This window comes from Tenrec ecaudatus, chromosome 9 (assembly GCF_050624435.1).
Source record: "Tenrec ecaudatus isolate mTenEca1 chromosome 9, mTenEca1.hap1, whole genome shotgun sequence".
In the NCBI taxonomy this organism is placed as follows: Eukaryota; Metazoa; Chordata; class Mammalia; order Afrosoricida; family Tenrecidae; genus Tenrec; species Tenrec ecaudatus.
The window spans coordinates 69,196,573-69,209,678 of NC_134538.1; the positions used below are offsets into that span (position 1 = coordinate 69,196,573).

The 13,106-nt window shown below is 44.1% G+C and overlaps 1 protein-coding gene across 2 annotated transcripts in view; it reads left to right on the forward strand.

Annotated features, from left to right (window-relative positions):
• Positions 1–3,954, forward strand: part of AMPH (amphiphysin) — a 245,605-nt gene extending 241,651 nt beyond the window's left edge. For both annotated transcript variants that reach the window (XM_075557542.1, XM_075557543.1), the window contains one exon: positions 3,847–3,954. In XM_075557542.1, the coding sequence (XP_075413657.1) occupies positions 3,847–3,954 (108 nt within the window). The remainder of the gene's footprint in view (positions 1–3,846) is intronic.
• The last annotated feature ends 9,152 nt before the right edge of the window (positions 3,955–13,106 follow it).

The following is a 13,106-nucleotide window of genomic DNA, read 5'->3' on the forward strand; positions in this document are numbered from 1 at the left end:
GTTGAGAACGTTTTCCTCTAAGATTGGAAGCAAGAAAAGGATATCATATATTCTTCCCACTTCTAATTCTGCATTGTACCAAAGGTACAATAAAGGAAGAGACATGAAAGAAAGAAATACTGGAAAGGAAAAAGCCTCATGTGCAGACATGATTGTTTACAGGAGAATCTAGGGAATCTGTGAACCAACTATCAGAATACTAGGATTAGTAAGTGCTTGGGGCGGCAGAGGGGAGTTAGAGTCTCCAGCCACGAGTACAGCTTTGTTTATTTCTCTATTTAGTTCTGTCAGCATTTGTTTCAGGTACATCTCACTCACTGCCATCAAGTCACTTCTGACTCATAGCAACCCCATGGGACAGGTAGAACCACCCCTGTGGATTTCCAAGACTATAACTCTTCTCGGTAGTAGAAGGCTTCATCTTTCTCCAGCAGAGTGGCTAGTGGTTTTGAACTGCCAACCCCCCAGTTAGCAGCCCAACGTGTAACCACTATGCCATACCATGGTGTTATTCAATTCATGCATGTTTATGATTTCTTAATTTTCTGGATGAATTCTCCCTTCTGCCTGTATGAAATGTCTGTCCTCATATCCCAGAGTACTCCTTGTCTTGAAGTCTACTGTCTTATACTTACTGTTTGAATGGTATATGTTGTCTTCCTAGACCTGTCACTTTAATTTAAAATGGATAGTTCTCTTCTTAGCAAGCTCTAGCTACCTGACTCAACAGGATGGTAGAATTCTTAGGGAAAATTGGATTAGCGTAGATCTTAACCCAGGGCACTTCCCAACTTTCCAGAATTGAATACTGACTTCTTTTGGTTGGTTTCCAATGTTTCAAATAATTGGGTATGTGTGTTTGCATGTTGTAGATAGACAGGTGGGTAGGTGGATGGATGGATGGAAGCATGGATGGGTGGATGGATGGATAGATAGATAGATAGATAGATAGATAGATAGATAAGAATAAAGCTCCGATAAGTAGACTCTGACTTACAGTAGTCCTGGGTACAATAGAACAAAGCAGTGCCCAGTCCAGCATCATCCTCACATTTGCATTTCTAATTCATCATGGTCCCAGTCCATATCCCTCAGTGCTTCTTTCACTGGTCCTGGACTTCACCAGTCATAATTTTCTCTTTCAGTGATTGATCCCTCCTGATGGTTTGCCCAAAGTAATCTAGTTAAGTGGTGTTATTTCGTGATCCATGAGGTTTTCATTGGTTATTTTTCAAAAGTAGATCAGCAGGTCCTTTATCCAAGTCTTACTGTAGAAGGTCCCCTGAAACCTGTCCAGCATGGGTGACCCTGCAGGTACCTGAAATATCAGCGGTCTGCCTTCCAGCATCCAACAACATGCAAGCCACAAACTGTACAACAGATCGACAAACTGACTGGCACACACACACACACGCGCAACCCTCTTATAAAAACACTTTAATGTTTATAGTATGTATTTTATAGTAAAGAATTCATACACACACTCATAATTTAGTATATGAATGTGTGTGTGTACACATATTACATTGCTGTCAATTCAATTCCAACTCATAGCAACCATGAAAAATGGAGTTGAGCTTCCCAGGGGAGGTCTAAGGCTGTAAATCTTTGTAGAAGCGGCCTGCCTCTTCTTTCTCCCTCAGAACGCCTGGCTGAGCTTCTAACTCCTATGTCAACACTGACAGTCCTAATCAACTGGAAGTCTATTTTGATGTGAATGTAGTTGGACCAGCTTTCTTATGCTAACTGTATGAATTCTGTATTTTTCTCTTGCCTTTACTTTCTATCTGCCTTCATGTTTACGGTGCATGTGTGTATCTGTATGTATATAGGTATCCCGTAATTTTTAATTGTTCTCTGCTAAACGTCATTGTGATACAAGCTATTTGGCTATTATCATTCTGGAAATACTTGTGTACCATTTATTCTAAGCATTGAAAGCACCATTTCGCATATTCAGCTGAAAAATTAACTGACATTCTTCCCTTTTAAGTTGTGCTTCAGAATGTCTAAGATGGGCCTGTGCCAGCTCTTTGTGTTTTTCCTTCACTGAAACGTTGTTTAAATGCTGACTCGACATGGGCCCCTTAGGCTTTTTCACTCACTGTGAATAAATTTTAAATGTAGACAGTGGGCATAAAAAATGAGCCTTTATCTAGACATTTAGGAAATATTTAGTTATCATCTCTTGTCTTTGTCCTTCACAAGTATAACATCATAATTCTAAACAGGCAGTTTCCTCATCAGCCAGAGTTTTATCAGTTATTTTATTGAGTCATTTTTCCCTTAGTTTCCCCCCACCCCACCCCCTCGGCCTTCAAAGATTGGCCTGTCGAAGCCCTGCTATGTCTTGCCTACAGAGCACCAACAATTTATAGTCTCAGATTGTATCAAAAGGAAATGTATTCAGCTTCTTCCTTTAATTTTTTTCAGACCTCGCTTTATCTGATGTACTTGAACTATATTGGGGACTGATTCAGATGAGATCTTGTTAGCCCTCATCTTAAGTGGGATCCCCTTCCTGGATGGAGTTACTAATCATTCCCCACTAGTCCCATTTCACCCAGTCAGTATGTTTACTACTGTTCCATCGACTCAGCTCTTCCCAGCTGGACTCTGCTCAGTCCGTGCGCACTGGGACTGGCCTCCATTTCTCAGGTTGGAGCACTGGCTGCTGTGACTTGATGACCATCTGGAGGTTGGCTTTTTAACTGACTGTGGCTCTCTGGCTTCACATCGTATGGTGCCACTTTTATACTGATGGATAGACGTTACAGTGATGATCCTCCACACGGAATGTCAGCACATGAAACATTATTTTGGAGCTTATGTAAACTTGAAAATTAGGCTTTATAGTAATGATACTAATGTAAACAGCCTATATTGCCTCAGCATTGGACGAGTCCTATAGGTAGGGGGTTATTTAGGTTACATGGTGTGAGTCAGGCAATAGGTGACCTCCTTTAAGCAAGCAGGCCAGGAGGAAATAGAACCCTTCTACAGACCCGTGGTGATGCTGTGGATTAGGCAAAGGGCCGCTCACCACAAGGTCAAACCTACCAGCTGCCCGGCGGGGAAAAGGTGAGGGTGTCTGCTCCCGTAAGGTTAATAGTATCAGAAACGCTAAGGACTAGTTGGAACTAACTTGATGGCAGTGGGTTGGGTTTGGTTATGGCTTTACCAGCCCTATATTCTAACTTTGTCCCGAATGACCCTGCCCCAAGCATGGGGTCTTAAGTAGGTGGCTTGTACAGACAATGTGATGTTCTCTCAGATGACACGCATGGTGGGGAACCATGCACCAGACCAACACATTATCTTATCCATATTGACAGTAAGAATTTTGTCCAACTGTTTTATTGGCATATAAATCAGATCACACAATTCAATAGTTCAATTCCATCAAGAAGAGATGTGCGGTCACCACCACAATCTGTTCTATAGTGTTGTCTTCATTCTTCCACTCAGCATTTTCTCCCCCACCACCCCCAGCCAGTAGTGAGGATTGTTTGTTGTTGTTGTTTCTTAAGTAGCATCATTGGATTCTGACCATTTCACTCATTAGTGGCTATGGGGATATTTTAGAGTGAATTCATTGGATCCTGCATATTTTATTAATTGGCACGGCCATCAATTTGAGTGTCACTGATAGAGCACTATATAGATTTTCCAAAGCTGTAACCCTTTATGAGAGCAGACAGCCTCATCTTTCTCCTGCAGAGTGGCGGGTGGATTTGATCCACCAATCTTGAGGCTAGGAACTCAGTGCCTACCCACTAGCTTCACCAGGATGCTTATTTTTTGCATGACTCGTTGGAACCCGAATCCCTTGTCTTTATCTTACAGGATGCAGGCTGGCTGGTGGGAGTGAAGGAGTCGGACTGGCTTCAGCACAAAGACCTTGCCACCTACAAAGGCCTCTTCCCAGAGAACTTCACCCGACGCCTGGATTAGGGCCACAAGTATTCCAGAAAGTGCTTGCCTGCTGGGTTTTCAAACCTTCACAGAAACCTGAGCGTTCACTTTTGCTATTATACTATTAGTGAGTTACAGACTGATGCCAGACAAAGCTTGCAAAGACATCTCCCAGGAGCATGTGTGCAAAACCATATAAAAAGAAAAAAAAATGAATTAAGAGGGAAAGAAGTCCTCTCTTGTTCCCACGTTATTGGTGATAAGGTTGTTTGTGCTTTGTCCGAGTGGCAGTGACTCTTGTACTTGATCCCCACCCCTACCCCTTCTGAATTAGCCTCCTCCCGAGGAGATCCAGACGGCCCCGCACCACGTGCGTGGGCCTGAGTCGCTGCCTGTGCAGAAGCCGTGATGAGTTCTCCCGTAGTCCAAGGTGATCCGAACCCCACCCCCCGCGGATGTGAGCACTGCTCTCCCCCAGCCCCTTCTCGAGTTTACTGTGTTCCGAACTAAATTGCTGCAAACGTTTTCCATGTTCTTTTCCAATGCAACTGCATATGTATGTGGGTATATGCACACACAGTCACACAGGCTAGTTCCCATGCCTTCTGGATCTATGTGTATGCGGACGTCTACATACGCATAGCTGACTCTTCTGAACCCGCCTCGCCGGTGTCATTGATACATGCATTGCTCGCCTTCTGTCTGGCATCACAATTGCAGTTTTGCCTCCGGGCAAAACCAGCCATCTCATTGCCAAAACAGTCGACAGTATCTGTGTTTGTAATGTGCATTCTGCAGGGTGAGATGACAAACAGCATGCCGGAGCTCCAGCTCCCTGTAGAGGCAGCAGTACCTGCTTATCTCCGCGTCCTGCTGCTGGGGCTGGAGGTAGACCAGTGGGATGACCAGCTAGGTAGTCTTAGTGTCTATTTTCATGAGATTGGCTAGATCATGGAGCATATAACTCCACCCCCACCCCCACAGAAGAAAAGAACACTATTTAAAAAAAATTAAAAAGCTCCTATATATTTCCACCTCTTTCTATTTATGCAACTCATCTTCACAGGTTGTCCTAAAATAAGATAGCTGATGTATGCTGTACCAACAAGTCATCTGTAACAATTATGTTTTCAGTGTTGTGTCATTTCAAATAAACCTTTGGTGAACTCTAAGCATTAGCCTAATTCCTTCGTATGAGTCATTGTCTTGGAAATCTTGCTTCAGTCAGATGTTCTCCTGGAAGTTGTTATTTGTGCAGAAATATGCTTGTTACCCCTCTGGGGGTGTCGTCCGCAGCCCCGCCTTCCTTCCCCACCCTCTTCATTCAGTCATTGCTGGGTCACTCGGTGGCCACTGATGTCCAGCAACTACTGGAGCACAAATAACAGCTGCAGATGAAGGACCAGCCTGGTCTATCAGAGTCTCGAAAGCCTTCATAATCAACAGTTCCTTCTCACACCACCTTCATTTCTTGTTCACTTTTCTTTCTCTCATATGCATGTTCGCGGGTGCATTTACAAAGAGAGCGAGAGGTCAGAGGTAATAGAAAAGTCCAGTCATCAGGTCATTGTTTACAGATGATCACTTTTAAAACAAGAGCCTGTCATTTGATTTAGACTACTTCCTGCTAATGCGATTCTGCTCCCAGTGTGAGCTGATCAAAAATGTGCATTCTTAGACATCTAAATGTGGGTCCATTATCTCTGATTCATGGTTGAACATTCCCTAGTGCATGGCTGGTGTTAATGGTTTATGTGCTAATAGAGAAAGAGCTGTCATGGATTCGAGATTTTTCCAAGGAAAAATTTATAAGGAAGCTGGGGCGTCATGAATGCTAGGTAGGCTAGTACCAAAGAAATCACATGCAGCATCCAGCCCTGTCACTGACAATTCAGAAAATTAAATGCAGTACGATTGATTGCAGAAGTGCTGACCTTCGGATACACGGTGTTACAAGCTACAACTGGGAGGGCAAACGATCTTCATTGAAAAATGCACCCATCCTCTCCAGCGGTGATCGCCACAGCTGAAGCAGCTGCTCTGAAATTCCTCCGACCTTGATCCGGATTGTGGTTGGGGTCATCAAGTCAATTCCGACTCACAGAGTAGAACTGCCCCTGGGCTTTGTGGGACACAAGTCTCAACAGGAGCAGATTGCCAGACTATCCACCCCCCACATTGGAGTTTCTAGGAGATTTGAACCACTGACCTTTAGTTAGCAACCAAGTAATAAACCATTGCGCCACCAGGGAATTTTCAATGTACACACCATAGCTCGACATTGTCCAGATGCCTACTAACTGGAACCCACCCTGGTGAACTTAACAGGTTCTTTCCAAACTGACAGGGTTTAACTAAGCTATATTGTCTTGGTCTATAGTCCTTTGTTCTTGTTTGTTTTATTTTGTTTTTTGGTGGTGGGGGGGGAATGTTTTCATTTGTTTTTTGTAAACACCTAATAAAAGCGATCAAACTTTGTTGCTGTTGCAGGAATTTTCAAGATCCATGCATCCTCAATGTATGGAAAACTGAATGGATAAGGGAATAGGAAAAGCCGCAGTCACAGAAGGGTCTGCAAAGATGAAGTGGATGTAGTTCATTTGAGAGGTTTTCTAAGTGGTTTCAACTCTACACGGGTAGAAGTAGTTCCTAGCATGGAGGCTCTCTGCCCTTTCACGTGGCCTTTCTTGCCAGTCTGCTATGGGCACTTGACCTGGCCAGGTAGGAGTCAATATGTAGATACCCTTATACCAAACAGCCCTGGCCCAGGAAGCTCCATTGGCTCCTTCTCTCCCAGTATAAGGTTCCCGTGGCATGTGGACCCTCAGATAGTTTCAAAGTGATTTTTATTAAATAGATACTCTCTGTTTCACTTCACAATTCCACCTATAGTCCCTCGTTTGCCCCTGAGTGATGTATTTGAGGGTAAGTAAAAAAGTGGTGCTATAAAACCATAAACAAAGCTATCAAAATGTAAAGCTATTGTTTCTCAGTAGACCTGCTATCCGGGCCAATACGCTTCTGAAGGCCATGTCTCCATCTCTCTCTTGCTTGCCCAAATGATTCGGTGCTCTTCGATTGATGACATGTTAAGAACAGTCGTTTTGGCATCCTGCAGGACTCAAATTGCATTCCTTTGAAATGTTCTTTGAGTTTAGGGGAACAACAACAAGCCTGAAGGGCCAGACCAGAGCCAGAGGGTAGTTTCTCGAAGAACCCATGCCAGGACTGCCCTGGCTGCCTGGAAGACGGAGCAGGTACATTGTCGTGAAGGAATAAAGAATGCCTTGGTAGAATTTTCCTGGCCTTTCTCTCACCAATTTGGAGTTTTCCTTTTTTTTTTTTTTAAAGCCTCTTCAAAATAAACCCTGTGATTGTCTTCTATCCTTCAAGAAATTATGTCATTTTGTGATTTCACAAAAAGCAGGTCTCTAACCTTCCAAGTGGACCTCTCTACTTTGAATTTAACTGATCCAGCAGATCCGCTCAGAAGCCACCGTTTGGATTGGACCTTGGTTTTAAGGGCACCTTACCAAGGCTCAAGGCACTCTCATGGTATAGCGGTGACATGATGGGCTGTTAACCACAAGGTCAGTAGTTCATAACCACCAATTGCTCCCCAGGAGGAAGATGAGGCTTTCTATTCCCATAATGAATCTTGGAAATCCTCATGGCCAGTTCTACACCTTACCCTAGTGTAAGAAGGGACTCAATGGCAGTGGGTTTAGTTTTTTTGTTTTGTTTTGTTTTTTAAGGAGATTGAAACAGGTGAATTACTGGGATGAGTTGTTGGCAGCCATCCACCGAGTGTAGAGATGCACTGAGAGATATGTTTGTTGCAAACCCATACAGATATGAACTGGAATCCTAGTAGCAATATTGTTTTACTTGTCCTTAAATAATTGCAAAGCAAAGTTCCCTGGATATTGATTTCTTAATAATATTGCAGTAAAATCAAGACCCCTAAAGCTTAAAATGTTTCATGCAATTTCTGTCCACTGGAGCCAACGCTGAGCTCTCTGAGTCGGCACCCACCTGGAGCCCCACTCCCTTCCTGACTTGGGCTGCCAGGAAAGAGGGAGCAACTTCAGAATTCTGAGCCCCTTTTAGTTGTCACCAAATGCCATCAAGCCCACTCCAATTCATGGTTCAGAGTAGAACTGTGCTCTCGGTTTTCAGTGGCTGATTCTTCTGACATAGATCACCAGGCCTTTCTTCCAAAGCTCCTTTGAGTAGACTCAACCCTCCAACCTTTCAGTTAGCAGCCACATATGTCAACTGTTTGTACTACTCAGACATTCCTTATCACACAAAAAAAGCCAAGGTTCAGCTCTTCGGCAAGTGCCAGCTTGACCCCTCTGTTTATTCTGTTGATCCATTAAAACCCTCCTGAATCTCTGTCAAGGTTATGAGAAAACCACAGCTTTAAAGGTTGAATGATTGAAGCTTTGGGGTTTATTCCTCACAAATCATAAGACTTAACCCCTCAAAGCCTTAGAAGTAGATTGAGTTGCCTTGTTGAGGACCTCATCACCTTTAAAAGGGAGCCCAAGAGGCCTTTGATTTTTTTCTTGAAACCAAATTAAAAATCTTAGCGAGCATGGAGGGTCAGCCCCTGGAGGCCTGGTCACTGGTTACACCACATCGCTACACAGTGGTGTAGCAACTCTCCCCCAAGCCTGCAACCTCTTCCTAAGACAGATGAAATGGAGACTCATATTTGTGAACTGTGTGGAGAAGAGTGAACCAATCCTCTCTTGGCAAACAAAATTGAGCACCACGTGGTACTGTTAGCACAATTTGGGTCCTTGCCTGCCTTCTACCTATTTTATTATTGTTCAGTCGTGCACTGCCCCGAGATGAGGCAAACCCTGGCTATTCATGGGCAGCACTGCTCAAGGTACACAGCACGGGTTTGATAAGTGCCATCTATGGGTTGTACATATATATACACACACACAATAAAGGCTGCTTGAATGCTTTAAACGTCCCTCCAAATATTTTGTGACTCACTGGTTATTCTTTATTATTTCTAAGATGGCAGTATGTCAACATATATTGATGTAAAACATAATTGAGACATGCAAACCAAGAAGAAGGTGAGATACCTGGAAGCTATTTCAGAGGCTTCCTCTCAGTCTCTTACCATCCCATGGATTACCAAATCCCTGTGATATCAGGTCCAGCACACAGGGGGAGACTTATAGCTGTGGGTTGAGTCAGAATTGTTTATCCCTTCTCACCCTGTGCCACCCAGAACAAGGGCAGGGCACCTGAAGTGAGCTCAGAAGAAACTTTTCCTGACACATGCAAATACCATGTAAATGAGTCTGCCGCAGAGGCATTATCACTGGCTAATACCATCCAATCCTCCCCACCAACAAGTATCATTAAACTCTATCTTTTTATGCTATTAGATCTGCGCTGTAACAATCGACCAGTAACCACCAAAGTATTTGAATGGTGTCTAGTAACGTGTCTAAACTTTCCCCAAACTCTCCCTGCGATTCCAAGATACCTATTTTTCTTAACAGCTCTCTGACCGTTCCTTCACTATCCCTTATACTAAATTTTCTGCCTTCTCCCTGTGGGTGCTTGGGGTGGGAGTTGGGTGGGACAACAGCCCATTTCTAGCCCTCAGGCTTCAGGGGTCCAAAGCATGCTTCTGTTGGAGTGTCCTATTATTACTTCCAAGCCAGTCTGTTCATTTACTCATTAAACATTTGTCAAGCAAGCTCCTACTAAGTGTCAGTTACTGTACACTGGACTCTGGTTAATAAATAGCAGATCTTGGGTTCAAAGGAACTTCTTTCCAAATCTTGCCACATATCTAAGACACGACTACATGTTTCTACTGTCCCAGAACAAAATAATAAGACAGTAAGCAGGAGATCAGAGAATAAACATGCTTACAGGAGCCACCATTTACCCCAAATCCAGAAGGACTAGATAGTGCCCTGTTACCACCCCTTACCATCTGCCCAAGGTCGCAGTAATTGATCCTGGACAGAATGGGAGAAAATTATGGAGCAGAACTCACAATCCTATTTACCCAAGGAGAAGCCAGGCAAACAGAACAGATGACTTCTATCACTCTGTGACATTCTTTCGAGATACATGCCTGTCTCTTGAAATCAACTTTTAGCAAAATGACAAGAGTGGCAAAGAAAACAAAGGATTGGTGCCCCACTTTAAAGTATCAGAATGGGCCCTCATGGATTGGCATTGATTCCCTAAAAATGAATGTCATTGTCCATCCTGTCAAATTCCAACCCCTCCATTTGGCACTCAAGGTTCTCCAAGTCTTTGCTTGTACTTATCTGATGCTCTGCCAGGCTAGTCTGCTCACTGTCTTGTCCTGCCCTACACATTGCCCGCTCCAGACCTTTGCTCACAAGTTCCCTTCTCCTGGGCCACACCCCCGCCCATATGGCACAGTCCAAGTAAAGAGTCCGCTCCTTCCTCTTGCCCATTCTATATGGTGTCATTTGGCCCTTATTTCCCCAGAAGTTGACATTCTCTCTTAACCTTCTCAATATTCTGAGTTCACTTCAAACCTTCCTACACAAGTGAATAAAGAGATTGATCGATCCACTAGTTCAGGGAAGTCTCATCTCAAGATCAAAAAAGAAAGAAATCTGAATTAGATATAAGAAGAACCTTTAGATTATAGGAGAGGAAAAGGTTTCTCAAAAAGACTGTAAAGTGTTTTAAGTACTTATATATGAGTGGAAGTATTTGTATTTGTGTACACACACACACACACTCATATAGAGTTGCCATGAGTCAGAATCAGCTCAATGGCAGTGAGAACATATTCACTCCTCTCTCTCTCTCTCTCTTTCTCTCTCTCTCTCTCTCTATATATATATATGTATATATATACACACATACACACATATGTTTATATAGATATATATACTCTCTCTAGATATATACTCTACATACAAAGGGGTACTGCACCCCTAAAAAATGAAAAAAGGCTCCATTAGGTGGAGCTTTCATAGTATTCATGTTTCCTGCTAAGTGGGCATTGAACCACTCGCTATGAGTTAGTGCGCCCACTGGCATCACCTGGGAATAGTCTCTCTGGTCACAGTGAAATTTTTCATAAAAGCAGTTTTGCTAAAACCTTGTTTTTTGTGTGTGATGGCTGATATAAGAGAACAGTGTGCAGCTGTGAAATTTTGTTTCCTGCTTGGAAAAGTGCCACAGAAACTGTTGTGATGTTGAAGACAGCTCACAAGGACAGCACTATGGGAAAAACTCAAGTGTACAAGTGGTTTTTCTCATTTCACAAAAGGTAAATATCGAGGAGGGGAAAAAATAGCGACCAAATAGGACTCATCCCTCCGGAGCTCCTGATGCCAGACCAGAAAATTGGGAGGCGAAGGAAACAGGGAGGTGGAGTCCTGAAATTAGGACTAGGGTACCAGGGTTTCTCCTGAACCCCTTTTTGTGTGGGATTTCCACTCACAAAGCAAACCAAGAATGCTTTAAAGCGCTCTAGCTTTGGCGAGCCCGCAGACGCCTGCTGCGCCCTTGTCTGGAGCAGTGATTCCTGCAGGCTGATGCCAGACACGAGGGGAACCCCACTCCAGAGCTCTCCATGCGATTGGCTGCCTTGAGCTCATGGCCAGGGAAGTGGTGGTGGGTAGCCATAATTTAGAGTAGAAGAAATAAGATATCATTACCTTAGGAAGATCACCGTGTGGGAGAAAATAGGCGGAAAGTCGGGAGTCCAGGGAGCAAATTTAGTTCCCATTGGCTAAGAAGGAAACAACCCCTCCTAATAAGCTGGATCTCCCCCTTTGGGGGTCAGCCTGACAGCCCCAGATCAGACCACATCACAAGCATTAAAAAAAGGGGGTGAAATATATATTATAGGTTTAAAACTCAAACCCAAGTCTTGTTCCTCAGCTCCAAGGAACACATAGGTGGGAATCCCTTAACATAAATCAGCATAAGAAGAAACTTAGCTAAGAAATGCCAGAACTCAGCTATAGGGCCTAGCATCTTTTAGCATAACAAAGACCCACTGTAGCAAGTGTCAGCTTTAAACAGCCCAGTGACAAACAGCCCAGTGACTGTGAGAGACAATTTCATTTGATTTTATTCTAGCTGGCCAGGGGGATAAATAAAATAAAATCCTCTGATCTAGTAAGCACCAACAGACTAGATAAGACAAGTCCAGCTTCCCGCTCAGTGATTCTATGCATAGCTGGGAGGCTCTGCCTGTCCTGGGACCCTAGACGGGGCTGAGGGAACCCCCCAGTGTGTCCGTGCTGCAGTGCTACATACAGCCCAAGGCAGGCACACCTGAGAACTCCAGCACCCAAGTGACCCCTGGCCATAGGCGCAATCTTGCTTTTGAAGTAATCCCACACATCTGTGGAACCCTACATCAAATGGGTTCACCACCCCGCTACCTTGAGGAAGAGTTGGAACTCCTCCAGCCTCACGGACAGGTGATCAAGTCTCAGTTATTTCCTTACCTACTGCTGTATTTCTTCTCTCTCTACTAGCCCTTCTAACTTTTCCACCACACTCAGTCTCAACGAGCTGAGGTTTGTGTTGGGGTTTTATTTTCTCTCTTTCTTCTTTGTTCCTCTTTTTTTCCCCTCTTTCTCCTCTACTCTCCCACTCCTATCATATGCCACTACTGGCTTCCAGGCCACTATCCTACGCTTAGGGCAAATCAATCCAAATAGTAGGAGAAACCCCAGCCTGCCCTGGGAGCGCTGTACACCACACAAGGCACCTGGGACAAATACCTACACCTCACTGCGCTGCTGAGGAAACCTCCGTCAGATCTCTAAGGCGATCTCATCAACTAGGGCAATTCTGCCCAGTACCCGGCATTAAAAGGGCACACCACCTGCCATTTGGGGGCAGGGTTTAAACCCCTATAGCACCACATCTAAGCAATCAGGGATCAGCTATCTCTTTATTCTTTATTTCCTCCTCCTTCTCTCTCCTCCCTCTTTACCATCACAGCCAATCTTAGTGAACTCCGATGGATCTATTTCTTTCTTTTTCTTTGTTCTCTTTTTCTTTCCTCCTTCTGTCCTTTCTCCGCTTCTCTATCTGTATAATTCTCTCTGCTCCCTCTCATTCCTTGCACATACCACTACTGGTTCCCAGGCCCCTACACTCAGCCTAGGGCAACCCTGTCCTCCCAGTGGGCAGCC